Source organism: Pteropus alecto, unplaced genomic scaffold (genome assembly GCF_000325575.1).
Source record: "Pteropus alecto unplaced genomic scaffold, ASM32557v1 scaffold138, whole genome shotgun sequence".
In the NCBI taxonomy this organism is placed as follows: Eukaryota; Metazoa; Chordata; class Mammalia; order Chiroptera; family Pteropodidae; genus Pteropus; species Pteropus alecto.
The window spans coordinates 1963562-1983765 of record NW_006441525.1 but is presented as its reverse complement, the minus strand read 5'-3'; the positions used below and the strand labels follow the sequence as shown (position 1 = coordinate 1983765).

General features: G+C 40.0%; 1 protein-coding gene across 1 annotated transcript in view; it reads right to left on the bottom strand.

The window, feature by feature from the left end:
* Positions 1-20204, bottom strand: part of FBP2 (fructose-bisphosphatase 2) — a 30299-nt gene extending 10095 nt beyond the window's left edge. The window contains exons 1-4 of the mRNA XM_006918816.1: positions 19960-20204; positions 15192-15354; positions 13039-13131; positions 3222-3362 (exon numbers count right to left, since the gene is read on the bottom strand). Coding sequence (XP_006918878.1) covers positions 3222-3362; positions 13039-13131; positions 15192-15354; positions 19960-20129 — 567 coding nt within the window. The 5' untranslated portion in view covers positions 20130-20204. The remainder of the gene's footprint in view (positions 1-3221; positions 3363-13038; positions 13132-15191; positions 15355-19959) is intronic.

Sequence of the window (20204 nt, the reverse complement as noted above, 5' to 3'; positions counted from 1 at the left end):
GTGTTGCCAAGTCTTTCGACAGCCTGCCAAGTGATGTTTTTAAGTCATATAAAGAACAATGATAATACTGAGCCTGCACAGGAAGCTCAAGTAGTAACATATAGGAGATAAAATAATTCAAAGAAAAGAGATAAAGTTTCTTTTGTAACCTCCACTGTCAGCTAGGCTACTCATTTATTAGAAACCTAGCTGTATTCATCCCCCAAGATCTCATCCACAGTTAATTCTTATTGATTTTAGGGAGATCTGGGCAATCAACAATGAGAGGAAGAAGTTACACAGATGAGACTTATCATAAAGGTGGGGGATGCAGTTTGACTACTAATTTGTAGACCAGTTATTTTGTTGATCTTAGTGATTCAATCTCGGAAACCAGTAAAAGTTCCTGATATCCCAGTGACTCTTATATGGAGTAAAAGGGAAATCCCTTTAATCAGAATCTGTATTCACTCAGCATAAGGAATAGTTGGTAAAAATTAAAGAAATCCTCGGATTTATTAATAAATTGTGCCCAGTCCTGCTATAGCCACTAAGGTCACTGTCAGCAGGACATCCCTCAAGAATTCCTTTATCTGAGTGCTGGTGACGTCAGTCCCGATGAATGTGATTAGCTAGCTGCAGATATCACCTTGAAACCCTAAGTCACAAGGAGGAAAATCCAGGCCTGGAAGTCTAATTGGTTTTGATGAGTCTCAATGACTGAGAAAGTGAAAAATCCCCAAGATGACAGCTGACAGCTGGCAGCTACAACAAGAGGTTACTGACGAATGTAAATCACATTCCTAGAATATAAAGAGACAAGGTGCTGATCATGTTTGAAATAAGATAGTGACAAGGATACTCAGCGACTGTAAAAATAACTAGATTCTTCTCTTCTGCTGATGTGAGTGATGACTCCTTCTTTGCCAATGAATCCCTACTTTCACTTCAATCTTATTGAGATATACAATCAACTGCACTCACTTCTAGACAACACCCAATCCAGAACTGACTTTCTCAAATCCTCCTGAGAATCGTCAAGCAAAAGCCAACATGCTATAATAAGCCCATCCCAACTCTCTCTTAGCACAATACCCCACTATTCCTCTAGAGTGCATTGTCCCTTGCTCAGTAAACCCAACTTCTTTTTATTATAGGGATGTTCATGATGGTCTCTGGTTCATGGGCTTTTATAGCCTGCTGTGGACATTTGTTGCTATGGAGCAGCCCAGCATGGAGTTCCACTTCCTACAAACACCTTAACTTCCTTTGAAAAATTAACTCTTCTCATTGGATGCCAGTCTAGGAAGTCTCTGAGCCAAGCCTGCTCTAGCCCAGGGTCAGTCACTTAACTTAGCTTGGCAAATTAATTACTCCTCCCTGGCATTTGAATGAGAGGCACAAAATCAGGGGTGGTATCCAGACAAGACTGGCTGTGCTGCCAGGCCATTCCTATGATTCCTGTTTCCTGGTCCCCTAGACCTGCCCTTTCCTAGCCTGAGTCTTCAGTGTTCCCATGAATGCAGTAGCATCCTTTACTTAATTGAGCCAGAATCCTTTTCTCTCTTGTTTATCAACAAAGAGTGAGAAAGATACACAACTGTTGTCAAATAATGCCATGCATTTATTTATCCATCCCTGGGCCTAGGGGTGAGATGTCCAGGCCCCAAGAGAGTTGTTCCCTATCGAGGGATGGACAATATAGTAGCCTGAGTGTGACTCCGGGCTCCACCATCACTACTAGCCTGACCTTGGGCAAGTTATTTATCTTTTCTGTGCCTGATTTTCCTCATCCGAAAATGAGAATAGTAGGACCTAATTTAGAGGGCTGCTATGAGGTTACATTCATAGACATAAACTGCTTGGAACAAATACCTATCTATCACTTAATAAGCACTGTGTAACTGTTAGCAATTATTCTAGAATATTTTTTAAAGAGTGTTTAATCATCTGAGTAATATTCGTGAACTACAAAATTTCTCCAGTTTTACCCGCTTCTTGAAAATAAGGAGAAATTAGAGTATCAGTGGGTTTTGAGCTGATGGACTTAAACGTGAAAAGTTTGTATTTGAAAAGATACTGTGTTTCCAAACTGTAAAGTTTAGTTCAACTCTGTTTTGAAATTTTGTAAACCGCTTCCTTCCACACACACACACACCTACCAACATGTAAACTCCACCAGGGCTGGAGTATTTTTTGCTTGATCAGTGCTGTATCTCCACTGCCTAGAACGGTGCTTTGGGATGTACTAGATACTCAATAAACATTTGTAAATTCAAATTAAATTGAAATACTAAACAATTGCTTTTGACTTACTGAATGCTGGAAGCTTTGAGCTTTCACGAGACCTGACTATATTTGACAAAGTAGTTCACAAGTGACAGGCAAAGCATCCAGGATTTAAAAGAGAAATTCTATAAGTTACAAATATTTTCCAAATTCCTCCTGAACATTTTTAATATACGCTTGCCATGAAGGCTCAGCCTCATTTTTCTAACTCTTACATCTTTATCCAATTATTTCTTCCTTCAATCAGCACTGTGCTATGGAGATTTTTTCATCTACCCAGAGGCTGTGCTTCTTCCCCTTCTGCCACTGAGCGTTTTCTCATTGTGGGAAGTACGAAGAATAACACGGAACTTGATAAAGCAGTTTTATACTAGTCGCTCCTCCTACTGGGAAGAACATATAGATTAGGGAAGGTCCTCCAAACCCGTGTCGTCCAATGAAGAAGCCACTAGTCATGTGTGGCTATTTAAGTTAATTTAAATAAAATAAGAATTTAAAATCCAGCTCCTCGGTCACACGAGCCTCATTGCAAGTGTTTAATAGCCACATGAGGCCAGAGGCCACCCTATTAGACAGCAGAGATTACAGAATATGTCCATTACCACAGAAAGTTCTATTGGATTGTGCTGCTCTAAAGAATTCACACTTCTGTCTGGCAATGAACAACATTGGGATTCTTAAAGCATTGTAGCCCCATAAACCAAAGAGGTCAAACACATTTTTGGAAAATGAACTCTTTAAGGACAGGGCCCGAGTGGATATAACTGAACCTGTAGAACCCCTCAAATGCTCTCACTTGAACAAAGGTCTTTAATGTTTTTCATGATGGTGTTGGCTCCCCAAACTAAACTCTCTGGTATTACATTCCCCAGGAAATTATCCCTAGGGACTGGAGTTACAGAACTGAGGCCCGCAGAGTCCCAAGTGCTGATACTGCCATATTGGGCACCTACTGGGTCAAGCATGAAGAGGTCCACTCCTTGCCCAGTGGAAAGAGCCACCAGGGTTGCACTGCCATAGAGAGCGTAGCCGGCGGCCACAATATTGCGACCTGGCTGCAGGGCATCCTTTTCCGACGGCTCGTCCTCTGAGGTCTGGGGAAGAGAGGAGAGAAACATGGTGTGTTATTGTCTCTGGAGAGAACCCTTTGCCAAGACGTGGGCTTCTTAATGCTCCTGAAGAATAACTTTTAAGGGTAAAATAATAATTTGTATTATCTGAAAGAGAGAGATGGAGGTCAGAAAGGTACTTACACAACATATTGAAACCAGTGTGTAATTTAGCTGGGGCTGAACCCACATCATCTGTCACTAATCCAGCATCCTTCTAACAACATACAGAATATGGGACCAGTTTGCTCTCTGCTGGTAACATCCTAACAACTTTATTTTAAAACCAAATCTTATTCTTCTTTAAGGATTTTTTTTAAATGACACTTTCCCTTCAATAATTTTATTATTTTAGTATTTCCCTGAGACTATGAATAAATGAACGAATGAATGGCACATTCCCTTTAATATTTTCCTTACTTTTACAATCTTGCATCTTTTCTAATACGTTTTTTACAACTAATTAAATTTTCATTCTACTTGTGCATGCACTCAATAATTTAGCTTTATTTCCAGGTTCCCAGGCCACATATGGATTCTGAGAACCAGGCCCCAGAGCAGTGATTCTCATAGTGGACCATAGTGTCAGCATTCCCTGAATATCCTTGGATACGCAAATTCTTGGGCATTGCCTCAGTCCTCTAGAATCAGAAATTCTAGGCCTTTGAAATCAACCCTTGAGGTAATTCTGATGCAAGCTGAAATTTTGGAACCACTGTTCTAAAGCATGATCTCTTAAGAACCTTAGGAGAAGTGGAAGTCAAAGATAATAGTATTAGGGTTTTATTATTAAAACCTTTAGTCTTCCCCACTGAATCCTTTGAAACACCTTTGTTCAGTCATCAAAAAGATCACATTTTCTGTGTACGAAACCAGAGTTCTCCCGGGCTGAAGACTTCCATTCTCTGAGCCGCAATCCTGTGGCCTCTGCTGAGTGTCACACCCTCTCCTGGGTCCCCGTGACTTTGCACCATGGCTTGAAGAGAGCCACTCCTTCCCAGCTTGTTCCCCTGGCCTTTAATTACTCATGAAATCTCAGCCTTAAAAAATAACAAGTTATACTTTCTAGATCCTAAGACTTCCCTCTGGCTGTTGCCCTATCTCTGTCTTCAGCTATATCCTGGTATCTAGAATGCCTGTCTTCGATGGGTATCTTCCTTCTCCTGACCCCACTGCAGGCTGCCAGATATGATCTTATCTACTAAATCTGACCCCCATTTTCCAGTCTTCCTCTTACCTGACCTCTAGGTAATGTTGGATCTGTTGGCTACTGTTTCCTTCTTGAAATGCATCTTTCCAGAGCTTCTGTCCACTTCCCTCTTGTCTGGCTTTCTTTCTAACTCTCTAGATGTGCCTTCTCATTTGCTTTCACCAGCTCCTCTTCTTAGATGTCTGTACTCCTCCTGGTTTCTCCCCATCCCTCAGGGTATCTATCCAGTGCAAAATGGATGTTTCTAATAGCCACTCTATCCAAAGTGGGCACTCTCAGCTGCTGTGTTTGTGTTATGCACCCAACAACCCTCAAACTGGTCCAATCAGAGTCTCTGTTCCAGAAATCTGTGTTTGGGCTAGAGCATTCTGGTTGTTGTAAACTTGGGTGCTGTGGGGTGCCATCTTTCTTCTGCCATTGGCCAAAGAACCAGGAAAAACAATGGTTTGCAGACAGAGGAATGAGTACAGGTGGCCACATGGCAGGAAGTCAAGATGAGATATTTTGGAGGCAAAAGCTCTCCCAGCCTGATCCTTCTCTGTCCTAGGCCCTTTCTGAGGCTGGCCATATCGCTGCGTTGGGGTTTCCTGGTCCATCCTGCCATTTATACCAGAGTTCTGACTAATAAAGCTCTCTTCTCATCTCATTCTGCACACTCCCTGGCAATCTCACCCACAACCATAGTTTCAAGCCCTACACAGGTGCCAATGCCTCCTAGACCTCTATTTTCATAGAGACCTCAACCCTTGGAGCCACCTGATCACCAGACATCCTTGCTCAGGTATCTCACAGACACCTTAAGCTCAATATATCAAAGACTGAATTCATCTGCCCTGTCTTACCACCCACTCCCCAAATTTCTACTCTTCTCCCATTGTTCCCCCAACCTGAGCAAATGGCACATTCATCTGACCAGCAGAAATCTGGGAATCACCCTCCTCACCTTCACCCACAGCCTCCACTCAATCACTAAGTCTAGTCAGAAATATTCCATCACCACAGATATCTCACTAGCGCTACCCTTTTATAGTCACAACTGCCTCCCTTCCCACTATCCCTGGCCCCTGACAATCACTGATCTCCATCTCTATATATATGTTGTTTCAAGAATGTCACATAAATGGAATCATATCATTTGTGATCTTTTGAATTTTTTTTTTTTTTTTTTTTTTTTTTTGCCTATTTCCCTTGGAGACCCTCACGTTAATTTTTTTTTTTTTTTTTTGTTCAGCATAGTGCCCTTGAGGTCCATCAGATTTGTATCATGTATCAATAGTTTCTTCTATTTTATTGCTCGGTAGTTCTCCATGGTATAAATATATCCCCATTTATTTAACCATTTACCTACTGCAGCACATTTTGGTTATTTCCAGTTGTAGGCTGTTACAAATAAAGCTGCTATGAACAATCATGTACAGATTTTTGTGTGGACATAAGTCTTCATTTCTCTGGGTAAACGCCCAGGAACACAACTGATGAGTCCTATGGTATGTGAAAGCGTTGCTTTAATGTTTTGTTTCATTTCTTTTAGAAACTGTCAAACTCTTCCAGAATGGCTGTGTCATTTTATGTTTCCACTAATAACGCATGAGAGTTGTAGTTTCTCTGCATTCTTGCCAGCATTTGGTATAGTCTATTTTCTATTTTAGGTGTTCTTATAGGTGTGTAGTGATATCTTATTTTGGTCTTATTTTTCATTTCCCTAATGGGTAGTGATGTTGATCATCTTTTCATATTCTTATTTACCAAGAAAGTTATTATTACCAGTTCAATGACATGTCTTTTCTTGTTCCATGTTGTAATTGGATTGTTTGGAGTTTTTTATTATTGTTGAGTTTTGAGAGTTCTTTTATATTCTAGATATGTCCTTTGTCAGATATATGGTTTGCAAATATTTCTCTCATTCTGTACTTGTATGCACATCTTCTTAACACAGTCTTTTACAGAGCAAAAGTTTTCAATTTTGATGAAGTCCAATTATCTTTTTTTTTATTTTATGGATAGTGCTTTTGGTATTATGTTTAAGAACTCTGCACCAAACACTAGTTCCTGAAGATGTTCTCTCATGCTATATTGTAAAAATTCGAACGTTTTACATTTAAACCTTTAACTTAAGATATAGGCAACATTTAGGTGCGTCTTGTGTTTTCATCCTTTCAGCTACCGCATGTGTTTTGATTGCTAACCATTTTTATTTCTTGTTTTCAGTTGCTTCTTTCATGTCTTTGCTTATTTTTCTATCAGAGTATTCATCTTCTTGTTGTTTATTTTAACAGTTCTTTACATATGAAAAATTAGTGCCTACTATGTGTTGCAAATATTTTCCTTGGTTGTCATCTGCCTTTTAATTTTATTTACAGCATCTTTTTATGCAATGCAGTTTTTTGTAATTAAAATTATTCATTACAGCCCTTATTATTTGTCTTTGTGTTTAGACAGAATTTCATCTACATCAAGACAAGATAAAATATTCTTCGATGTTTTTTCCTCATTTTGTCCCCACCTCTCCACCAAACTTGTTAATCCATTTGTACTTTATTTCCATGTATAAAAAAAAGGGCTAACCTTTTATTTTTTCCACCAATACGGTCCTAGGACATCAAAACTCCACCTCATATTAGTAATCTCCATTGCTGAGACACTTCACAGAAAATCTCAGAGTAGTTTACAAAGAATTTAGTGTTATCTTTCTCAGGTATTTTTATTTTTCTCTAAACAATAAAAATATCTAAATTTGTCACATGTGAAGAAAATTGTGCTTCCTATCGTCACTTATCAGTAAAGTTAGTGACAATTGCAAAGGCTTACTATGTTTGGTGGTAGAAGGCCTGGGAAAGTAGAGTATTTTACTTTTATTGAGGTATGATTTACATTTAGCAAGGCACACGAAACTTAATTGTATAGCTCAATGAATTTTTACATACACATAGTATATACTCATGTAACTACCAAGATCAATTTAGAGAACATTTCTAGCAACCTAGCAGACTCTCTTATCTCCCCCAAAAGTAGCCTCAATCTATTCTGGCTTTTATCACCTGAACATCAAAAGGATAATTAGCTTTGCCTGTTTTGGAAGAACATATAAATGAAATTATAAAGCATGTGTTCTTTTGTATCTGGCTTATGTTTTGGAACATTATGTCTCTGCAATTTTATCTATGTTGTTGCACATAGCGGTACTTTGTTCTTTTTCATTGCTATGTGGTTTTCTGTTGCATGAATATATCACAATTTATCTATTCTAATGTTGACATATATATATGTTATATATATATTAAACATATGAATTTTTTCAGTTTGGAGATATTAGGATAATTTGTATACATCTTTTGGCAGACACAAACATTCATCTATCCTGGGTTCCTGAGTAGACTTGCTGGGCCATAGTGTATAAATATATGCTTAGCACTAATTAGTGCTATCAAAAGTTTTTTAAAGTGCTTATGTCATTTTCTACTCCTACCAACAATGTGTAAAAATTCCAGTTTCTTCATCTACACTGGGTACGGTTAGTTTTTTTTTTTTTTTTTAATTTTGGCCTTTCTGGTAAGAGTGAATGATGTCTCATTACTGTTTTATGTCCATTTTCCTGATGATTATTGATGTTGAGCATCTCTCATGCGCTCATTAATCAAGTGGGAGAAAAATCTCTTATTTGAAGTGCTTATTCAAGTCTTTTGCCCATTCTTTCAACTAGATTGACAGTATTTTTTATTGAATTATAGGAGTTCTTCATTTATTTTGTATATGAGTCCTTTGTTGGATATATGTATTGAAAACATGTTCTATCAGTCTGGGGTTGCCTTTTCACTCTCTTAATCTTGTCTTTTGATGAACAAATTTCTTAATTTTAATAAAGTCCAGTTTATTAGCCTTTCCTTTCATGATTACTACTTTTTGTGTCTTGTTTAAGAGATCTTTACTTTCCCCAAAGGCATGAAGATACTCTCTTGTGTTTTTTGTTTCCTGGAGCTTTATAGCTTTACTCTTTTACAATTAAATCTCTGGCCTTTCTTTAATTAATCATTGCGTGTGGTATGAGTTAGGGCTCAGGTTCATTTTTTTCTCATACAGTTGGCCCAGCATCATTTATTGAAAATATCATCCCATATAAATTGAACTTCAGTGTTGTCTTTTCATAAGTCATGTGGCCATACATATGTGGGTTTGTTTCTAGGCTCTCTTTTGTGTTCCATTGGTCTTCCTATCCTGATGTCAATAAAAGAGTAGACTTTAAGGGAGGTCTACTTAACCATAATAATGGCAGAAGGTAGTTTCCTGACCCTGAAGGAGTGTTAAAACCCACACCCTTAGATTATTCAGGTCAACAAGGCCCACTCCTCCCATCAGGACAACTCCAGTATCAGTACTTCTCTTTAGCACTTTGATTTTCAGTTTCCTGTGGTTCTGGACCCTTCCACTTACCTTGTGTTTATTGCTTGTTCATTTCAATGAGTTTAGCTATGCATTTAAATGCCTACATGATATATGCTATCCAGCAGTCCTTGATGTTTTTTTTGTAGCAAGAGAGTTTTTACTTTGTCTAATTTATGACTTTGTTGGAAAGGGAAAATGTCATCCTCAAGAAAAAGGAAAATCAAAAGGCAGAGGGCTGAAAATAGTGTGAGAAATTGTATCTGGTGTTTAGCACTGCTCCTTTAAGTTAAAGGAAAGAAGATAACTTTGACAGTTCTTGACTATTCTAAAACTTCTTTCTTGGTGCTTATCAGAGAATCCCAGAAGTCCTGGTCCACCAATGGATGAATGGGCATCATCCTGGTTTTGGCATGTTTCTAAGATGCTGTGACAGCCCCATGAGGTCTCAAAAGTGAGCTACTTTCTTACTAGATATTGCTGAAGCATAACAAAAAATTTTTTCATTTCTCGTTTTTACAATTTCCATTCTAAAAATGGTTTATTAGTTTCTCAAATTCGCCCCCTTCTTTAGAAATATTATCAGAGAAAATCTATGGTTATTTGGACTAGCTTTCAAAGCCTGTGCTTCGTTTAACTTTAAGGCAAAATCTCCATGTTCAAAATGGTCTAAATTCAAATGTGAATTTCCCATAATATGTTTAATAATATTCCTCTTTTCATTTTAAATACTCTGTATTTTTAGAACAGTTTCAAGTTCACAGAAAAATTGAGAGGTCTCCCATATCCTCCCTTCCCCCAGCACGCACGCAGCCTCCCCCATTATTCCTCTTTGTTTATAAACTAGTTGGCCTTAGGAAGCTATTAAAACCATCAACAAAATGAAAAGGAAACCTACAGAATGGAAAAAATATTTTCTGTATGTAGTTTATTCAAAATATATAAAGAACTCATATAACTCAATAGCAAAAAAAATAAAATAAAATAAAAGGCAATGTGGTTTTAAAATGGGCAAAGGAATTAAACAAACATTTTTCCAGAGCAGACATGCAAAGGATAAACAGATGCATAAAAAGGTGCTCAAAATCACCAGTTATTAGGGAAATGTAAATCAAAACCACAGTGAAATATCACCTCACACCTGTTAGAATGGATGTCATCAAAAAGACAAGAGATAAGAAGTGTTGGTGAGGGTATGGAGAAAAGAGAATCTTTATGCACTGTTGATAAAAATGTAAATTGGCATTGTCACTGTTGAAACGGTATGATGTTCTTCGAAAAATTAAAAATAGAATCTTCATATGATATAGTAATTCCACTTCTGGGAATGTATCTGAAGGAAATGCAAACACTATGTTGAAGAGATACCTGCACTCCCATGTTTACTGCAGCATCGTTCACAATAGCCAAGATGTGGAAACAACTTAAGTATCCATCAGTGGATGAATGGATAAAGAAAGTGTGGTATGTATATATACAATAGAATATTATTCAGGCATAAAAAGAAAAGAAATCTGTCATTTGCAATAACATGGATGGACCTGGAGGGCATTATGCTAAGTGAAATAAATCAGACAGAGAGAGTCAAATACTATGTGATCTCACATATATGTGGACTCTTAAAAAAACACTCATGAAAACAGAGAACAGATTGGTGGTTGCCAGATGCAAGGAGTAAGGGGGAAACAGGTGAAGGTGGCCAAAAGGTACAAACTTCCAGTTATAAGATAAATAAATTCTAGGAGTATAATATATAACATGGTGCCTATAGTTAATAATACTGTATTGCATACTTGAAAATTGCTATGAGAGTGTATTTTAAAAATACTCATCACAAATAAATGAGTAGCTATGTGAAGTGATAGATGTTAACTAAACTTATTATGTTGATCATTTCACATGTCATACACCTAAAACTAATACAATGTTGTATGTCAATTATATTTCAATAAAACTAGGGGAACAGAGAGAAGCTATTGACAGCCTGTCCTGCCATGCACTGACTGAGGATTTTTCAAGTTACTTCCCTTCTTTGTGCTGCCATTTATTCACCAGTTTTTAAAAAGGTGACAGTCGTATGTGTACCTACCTCTTGGGATTGAGATGAGGACTGACCCAGGAACACTGTGCTTACAGGTGGGTAGAGCAGTGGCTGACTCACGCTCAGCAGTTAAGAGTAAGAGCCATGATGAAAACACCAATATTAACCACTCAAAGATATAATTGTGCATCTTTTTTCAGACTCTCATAAATATCACACTGGCTATCTTCTTATTTTTATCTCTAAGCTGAACCTCAGGAGGAAACAAAGCACTTTTACACACCTAGTTCATTTTTGCATAAACTTGAAAGATCATCTTAGTCTTTAACTTTCTCAGATACTGGAGAAAGTGTTTTGTGTCATTTTCTCCTGCTCCCTCAATGAAAGTCTCCTTTCCTCTCTTCAAAAGAAAAAGAGAGAAACACCAACTGGGAAAGCAACATCCTCAGAGTTTCCTCTAGCCCAAGCCAACTTCGTTTCCATTTTGTTCTCCAGGAGGAATAGACCACTCGTCTGCTCCTTGCTCTTCTTAAAAAGAAAGTTTAGGCTAATTCACAAATTCTGCTAAAGTTAGTTTTCTGCTAAGCTTTTGCTCCCTGCCTTTTTTTTTAAGACAACTTTCAGCTAAGCAAAACTATCTACTGCATTATCAATATCTACAGACAGTATATGAGGTGACATGAGGCATACCCAATCCTCTCCTGAGTTTATAATCCAGGAGCACTAAGAAAGACACACATGGAAAGTTAATTTCACACAATTACAAAATTAGTGCTAAATTGGTAGTATAGAAAATAAGGGATACCCACATTTGGTTTGATCATAAATACTTTAGAGGAAAGAGTGTGTGCTATGGAGCCAGAGAGATGGGCCTTGAAAACCAGTGAGAGGGCAGGTTACCCAACTGAACAATCTTTGAGACTTTCGAGTGTCCTTGGCCTCCTTCTGCCTAAAAGCCGCAAGGGCAAAGACTCTGCCATCCTGATTGGAGCAAAGACTAATACTCAGATTGAGGTAAGGTGTGGATTATGTGGTCTGGCTTGAAGTTTCTGGATGGTCATAAGCCAACTAATAAGATCTTGTCTGTTATTAGGTATGTGGGGTAGGTAGAATGGCCCCCAAAGGTATCTTAATCTTCAGAATCTGTGACAATATTTCATTATTGGCAAAAGGGACTTTGCAGATATAATTAGAGTTATCAATTTAAAATTGGTGGATTGACCTGGATTATCCAAGTGGGCCCAAATCCAATCAAAGCAGAGAACTTTCTGTGGCTGGATATGGCACAATGAGGCAAAGTGAGGGTCTCAGACAGACAAGTGTGAGATAGACGTGGCCTGCCTTTGCTCGCTTCGAGGACATAGGAGTCACAAGCTAGGAAATACAGGAAGCCTCTAGAAGCTAAGCATGACCCTCAGCATCAGCCAGCTAAGACACAAAGACTTTTATCCCACCACAGAATGGAACTGAATTCTGCCAACAACCTAAGTAAGCTCGGAAATGAATTCTCAACACACACATTCCAGCCTCGCAGTAGGAGACCCCCACCAGCTGACACCTAGATTTTGGCCTTAGGAAACACTGAGCAGAGAACCCAGACACACCTGCCAGATTTCTGACCTACAGAACTGGGAGATCATCAATGGGTATTGTTTTAAGCTCTGAATGTAAATTGTTATGGCAATGATAGAAAAATAATGCAGTCAGATTTCAGATACATAAGGAAGAAACAGGGCCCTTCAGATGCCACCTGGAACCTAATACCTTGCCTGATGCTTGTGTGGCATCCAGGTTTTCAAAACAAGGCTCCATCTTTACCTTCTCACAAGGTAAAGATATTATAAAGAAGGCAGAGGGAAATTTATCCATTCAGTTCTTCCAATGAGGAGCCCAAGGCAAAATGAGGTTCATGATTTGTCTATGGTGGCCTGTCTGCTTTTGTGGGAAGACAGAGGTTAGAAATCCAGACTCGTGGCTCCTAGCCCAGAAACCACCAGAGGAACGAGACAGTAAAGATCAGACTGTTTACTCACCTTTCTATAGATGGCAAATATGGTTCCAATGGAGGCTAGGCAGTCAATGTTGGAAGATCCATCCAGTGGGTCAAAGCAGACCACATATTTCCCCTAAATACACAGACAGAAGAACCGCTGATCAGGTCACCTTCCAATCAACACAGTCTATGTAAGTGGTTGTGCACAGCAGATAACATGAAACTAAAAAGTGATTTTGAGAAAGGGGACATCCTTATGAAAAAATGCAATTACATAAAGGGGGAGAGCATTTCAGCATAAATGAATTATGCAGCTCAGGGCCTACATCACCATAACAGAGAGTTGACACCCTCACAGGGCAATGAAGTTCCCACTGCCTCGCAATAGCTCTCCTCCTGCTTCTCCTGGCACCACCCTCTCTCCTACCAGGGCCCACAGGGACTTGGAGCTGCTGAGGGTGTGAGAGGCAACCAGGTCTGAAATGGGCACTTGCAATGAAGAGGCAGGCAAGTTGAAGATAAACTTGAACGTGCTCCAAGTTTATCTTTCTGAGCCTCTCCCCAGATAGGCTTTTTTCACTTTGGAGCATTTTTGCCAAATGAAAAAAAATTTTTTTCAGAAAATCTCAGAGAAATACTCCAGGGCCTCTGCATTTGTCTTATTAAGAGAGCTGGTATGCATAGATACCTCCGGAAAATAAAAATATTCTTTTAAATTTTGCTGCATCCAACCCACCTGTCTGATGTGAAGACCAGAAGACAGAGCAGGTGGGGTCTTGCAGTACCGTGTTCCTCGCACCCACCCATGTTGCTGTCACAAGCTACTCTCGCCAACATTCCACGGAAAGAAATCACCAGATACTTTTAAAAAGTCTCCTTTGTGCAAGGCCCTCTGAGAGTCTTAGTGATGGAGACTGGAGTCTCCTGGCTAATTATGCATGGTAATAAAACGAAGTAAAATGGGAGTCACTTCTTCCACCACTAAAATTACTTTTCACCGACTTTCCAATGAGTAATGCCCTAGCTTAATTTGAGCCTTATTTCCTTTTTTTCTTGCTCAACAGGAGTGAGTGGGGTAGGGGGCATAAAAAAAGTGGAATAATTCATAAACTTGGAAATTTCCGATTCTCCCTGTGGTTAATCCAACTTAAGTCATTCACTTATTCATGTATTCATTCAACAGATATTTGGTGAGCATCTAGCATATGCTGGAAAGTGTTCAGGAGCTGATATGGGAGCAGGCATGGGGTATTCAAGAACTAGCATGAAGACCTGTGTAGCTCAGGCCAACTGGGAAAGGAAATGATAGATTAGATGAGAGAGATAATTGAAGGTCATATCAGTGGGAATCAAAAGGTGAAAATAATAGGCATGATTTAGCTGAAATTATGTGGGACAAGAAGAGCAAAATATTTTGCACAGTCCCTTGCATACTGTAGGTGTTTAGTAAATTTGGCTTTACCTTTTCTGTACTACTGCCTGATTATAAAGAAATGGCACTTTGTCTCCAACACCCAATGTATAAATCAAGAGCCAATAGTCTCAGCATTTATTTTGTATTACTGTACCACAGCTGACCATGAGTTGGATTTTTTGGGCACCAGCAAACATCTCTCTTTAGGAAACTGTTCATAAAACCATAGTGAATATGGACCCTCCCAGCCATGTCCTAAATTAACCAAGTTTACTACTATATTTAGGCAAGTGAATGTATCATCTTTGTGATTTCTTTTCTATATTAGTCTGGAATGAAGAAATCTCTGTTGAAACCACAATCCCCCTTGAGGAAGTATGTGCAGGGTGAGGAGGGGTTGAGTAGAAGTGGGAAGGGGAAGAGTAAAAGATGTATGATACAGCACTACTAGCAACCTCTACTTTTTACTGAACTTGATGATTTTAAAGTTCCCTAAAATGCCAGCACTTGTTACTGGGAACATGAAGTGATAACGCATAAACCCCATCCGCTGAGAAGTTTCAGTAAATTACTCTGATTCAGTTCCTTATAAACTACTGTCCTGCCATGGAGTCTTTTTTTACTAGACAGCATAAGAAGTATGCAAATTTTTTTCCTGAAAACGAAAGTTAAGCAGTAGAGGAAAATCCCAGAAACAAAAGAAAAGCAAGGCAACTATCTTCCCAACTCATTGGCATCATCTAATGCCAATGGAACTGCATCCAAGTTCTGGCACGCACCCTCTTATCCTTGGTGGTGATAATCGCCTCTTTATTCTCTTCCGAGACCAGGACACAGGTGCTGTAGGAGGACTGGAGCATGTTGATCACCAGGGAATTGGATAACACATCCAGTTTCTTCACTTCATCCCCCGTCACATTCACACTTCCCGCGATTCCATACCTAGGAAGAAAAAAAAAATGTTTAATGGCATCACTAAGGGATCCTGAACTCCAGAAAAGAAGTCCAGACACTAAGACACAACTAGTGTTTCATCCTTTTCCTTCACGGCTTCTGAGTCTCCAAATTATAAGCACAGACCAAGTATGTGATGTTCCACAGCAGTGATCGTCAACCTTGCTTCCTTTACACTTCGGGGATACTGTCCCATTCCCTTATTCTCCCAATACGCTAACCAGAATTCAGTCTTACAGTATTACAGACCTGCCCTCAGCACTGTGAAGTGAATAGAGAGAGTTATAAGTCAGAGGGTGCCATCATTAATGACTCCAAAAAGTTAAGGACCATGACTTCCCAGCCCTGGGATTTCAATATTTGTTATTTATCCTCAAATAGTAGCCCGTTGGGCTGAATGAAAAATTGCCCTGCTGTAGCTTGGCATTACTTGAATAAGTAGAAAGTTTGGGGGCATACCTAATCAATTTAATTTGGTTCTTCACTACCTTTTCAAGCAATATCAGAAAGAGCACTACTATAAAATTTTATCTAGAGCCTTTGTGTTTTAGAGCGGGGGTCTCCAACACAGCAGGAGGTGAGCAGCAGGCGAGGGAGCGAAGGTTCATCTTCATCTGTATTTGCAGCTGCTCCCTAGTCCTAGCATCAATGCCTCAGCTCTACCTCAGATCATTAGGCATTAGATTCTCATAGGAGCACTGGTCCTTGGTGCCTAAAAGGTTGGGAACCGCTGTTTTAGAATATTAATATGTAAAGGTCTCCTGGCTTTCACCCTTGTGGGAGGGATCCTTCTAAAATTTGAGTTAGATCACTCTTGTCCACCTAGAGTTCTCAAGTCCCCACGGTGAAATGGGAATCCTTCAGGCTCCACCCAGGAAGCCCTGTTCCCACAGTGGCATTGCCTCTTATTTCTCTCGCCTTCACTCAGCCAGTCTCAGCCTCCAGACCCACAGGGCACACACCTGCCTTACGACCAACCTCTGGGTTTGCTGCCCTGCCCTCCACACTCTTCCCTCCTAGTGCCATGTGGCTATCATCCTGCTCAAGCCTTTTGCATTTCAGCAGCCACTAAGGTCCTGTGGCCACCGGCACTCAGCCAGCTACTCCTTTCTTTTTCACCTTCACTCATAGTGCTCCCGCGAAAAGAATGCTCCCTGCCCACTCTAAGATTTTTTTCTTCTGGTCCTCCTGACCCACTCTGGAAGCTTCCCTGGTTCCCCTTCATGTTCCAACCACACACCAGGCACACCCCTAATCCAAATCCAAATCAAATCCAAAGCGGCTCATGATCTGTTCATAGCATTCATTGTCTTTCCTGATGGATTATCTGCTCACTGAGGCAAGAAGTGTGGCTACTGTATTTGTTTCCACAGTGTCTGAGGACATAGGAGATGCTCAATACATGTTCACTGAATAATGAAGAAAGAATGCCAGGAAATTAATTTCTCTTCCTCTTCCTTTTTACTGCCATTTATTGGTTGAAGGAATCCAGGGTTGAGAACCACAGATTTACCATCACAGGGGACAAGTCATTTCCCATTCTCTTCTCTGACTGACAGCCTCTCCTCTCCCCCACTGCCCTCTACCTATCAACTGATGGTCTGTTGTTATGTAATGTGCTGAGCCAGCTGCCTTGAAAAACAATAGTAGTAGCCAGGCCTCAAAAAGTGTAGCTTGTAGTTCAAAATAAAAGCAAACAAATAACTGCAACAACAAAACTAGGTTATTTTACACTGGAGTGTAAGGGGACCACAAACCCAAAATCTTGTTTAATGTGGATTATTGAGGTGGCTGCTGCTGAAGAATGAAGAGCTAGGGTACCCAAGGCCCATGATAGGCAGAGCTAAGAAACGGTCTCTCTGTCTTGTGCTCCAGCATCCCACCAACCTCATCCTTACTCACACTCGACAGGCCCTCTCATACTTCCTCTAGGTACAGGGCGTCCTGCTTTGTTCACCCACACCCACACCCCTTCTTCCAGAAAGAATGGAAGCTCCTTCACAGTGAGGCCTAATTGCCTGACAACTGCTCCAAGTTAGAGCATAGGTAAAGGGGTGCTTTATTAATGCTAGAAAGACAATACTTTCTAGCATTATAACTAGCACTAAAGCTCTCCTGACCATTTTAAAGTGGCGTGTTCTGCCGTTTTGACAGTAAAGCAGGGGAGGCATTCTATTAGTCCCTTCTTCCTACAACCTGCGCCTAAAAATGTCTTTCCCAACAGAGGAAGCAAAAGAATGAAGGGCTTGAGGCTCCTTAAATGGAAAGTAGCAGGAACACGTGAAAGTCTCATTCTCATGAGCAGATTTGCTCTGAGACAGAGGGCAGGCAACCTTTTAGCACTCTGAGAAGCAATCCCGGGGTCCTCTTACAATAATCTCAGCAAGTCTACAGCTATGCCATCCTGAACAAGCCCAATGTCTGATGTCGGAAGCTAAGCAGGCTCGGGCCTGGTTAGTACTTGGATGGGAGACCACCCAGGAAGACCAGGTGCTTTAGGCATAAATAATATATATATATATATACATATATATTTGGTGTATGTCCGTGTGTGTGTGTGTGTGTGTGTGTGTGTATACATACATACATATATATACATATACATACATACATACATACATACATACATATACATACATACATATATATACATATACATACATACATACATATACATATACATACATACATATATATACACATATATATATGTATATATATATAAAATCATCATCGTCATCATCATTATCATCTCAGCATCTCGTTAGAAAAAAGGAATTTCTAGCCAATGAGTTTCTCTCGCTGCAACTTTCAGTGTAACAGAGGGGCCATAGAAAGAATGTCTTTTGAACTGGCAGAATGTGGGGCCTCTGCCAGACCAAGGAAAATTCAGCGCCCCCAGAAAATGTGGAATCCTGATGTCTTGTTTCCACGGGCTGCGCTTGCCACCTAGTGGTCTGTCTGCGCCATCGACCAGCCAGCTGGCAAAGTTCCCCAGGTCTGGGCAAGGCACTATGGTAATAAGGAGCATTTACTGAGCATTTACCATAGGACTGGTACTGTCAAAATCATCATCACATGGACTTACTAATCCTTACAATAACCTACAAGTTAGGTTATTGTAAGGATTACAATATTAGTATCCTCTCCATTTTACAAATAGGAAACTGAGGTTCTAACAAGAGTTTATCATTGCCTATGATCACCTGGAAGGAAAAGCCAAGTCAGATGAACACCTTAATTATTAAATTCCTGGGTCTACTTCATCTGTACACTCAATGGCCACAGAGTCAGTTCTGCAGCCAACTGATACAACCCCACCACAGCAGCTGCTGCCTAGCCGAGCGTTCTGCCCAGAGCAGGAGCCAGATGAATGTGGGTGAATAATGCTGAGATGTCAGCAGACAGCAGGGAAGGGCACTAAGTATAGCAGGGCCCATATACGGGAGGAGGCAGAGTCACTACTTAGTCACTCAGCAGGACCCATAACTGGCGAGAGTAGGACAGAGGCAAATGACTGAACCTAACATTCATGAGGGTCCTTAAATGTAGTTTGGCCAAATAAGGTAATAATACAGTGATAGCAATACACACAGAAAAAGCCTATCATGAGGCATCTTAATATGGATCCCATTGCTAGGTCACAAAACCTTATATAAATAATTCTGTAACTATTGTGATCATTACATCTTGTTATATAATGCTATCACATTTTTTGTTAAAAAATTACTAAATTGTTAATAATAAGTATTTTAAATTATTAGACTTTATTATTTCTTTATTTTAGAGAAATAATAATAGTAGGCCCCCCTCAACTTCAGAGAGGACCTCTACTGGAATTACTATAATGAAAAGGGAAGCCCAAAGAAAGACTGCTTCTTTTTATCACAGACTTAAACTGGACACTTGGCTGTGTTGATCAGAAGCCGAAGCCTGAATTTGGCTTTATTCTGTGCTTGAACAAAGCCCCAAAGAGAACAAAGTGTAGAATGTTGTGCATTTCCTCCTTCCAGGCCCAGCACCTCCCAGCTTCCTGCCCACCAAGTGGAGAAGAGGATAAAGAATGAATCACAGAGCAGAAGCAAAAAAAATTGTTTTAAAAACAAAAGACTCCTTTTGATGGTGAGAAAGGAGATGTAGGCAGGGGCTCTGGGAAGTTATTTTCTAAATGATTACTAGCTCTTAACATATTGAGAAAGATAGTGACAATAAAATGCTCATATCTGCAAAGGGCATAAGGAGACCTCTCAAGTTTCCTGGCTGTTTCTTTGTGCCAGCGAGAATGCAAATACAAGTCACAATAATTCAATATATGTTTCAATGTAACAAGCCACTGAGCTTGTTATCTTCATAATGCATGGCAACTGGAAAAATTATATATATTTTTTCCTCCATAGCATGTCTCTGTTCCTTTCTTGAAACAAATCAAAGTTCCCTTTATCAAATCCCACGTGACAGAAACTTTAAAGGCAGCTTTCTTCTAGGGCATACAGGCAAACAGCTTTTGACCGGTTTCCTGCTCTAGCTCCTGCAGCTTTGCCCACACTCTACCTGGGCGGGTTTGTGCACCCGCACCTGATCCCCGAGACTCACAGGTTGGCCAGGCCGGCCTTGCGCACTGCAGAGGAGATGGCTTTGATTGCCGTCAGCATGGAGTTCAGCAGCTGCGTGAGCTCCCCTGTCCCTTTGGCCTGACGCCCCCTTTCCATCACATAGCGGGTCAAGGTGAGCATGTCCGTTTCGAAGGGGCTTCTGTCTGTCATCGTGGCGGGTAATTTTTCAAATCTTTTTTTTCCCCCTGCAGCAAGCTTTGTTTGTCACTAAGAGCTGTAGCTCCG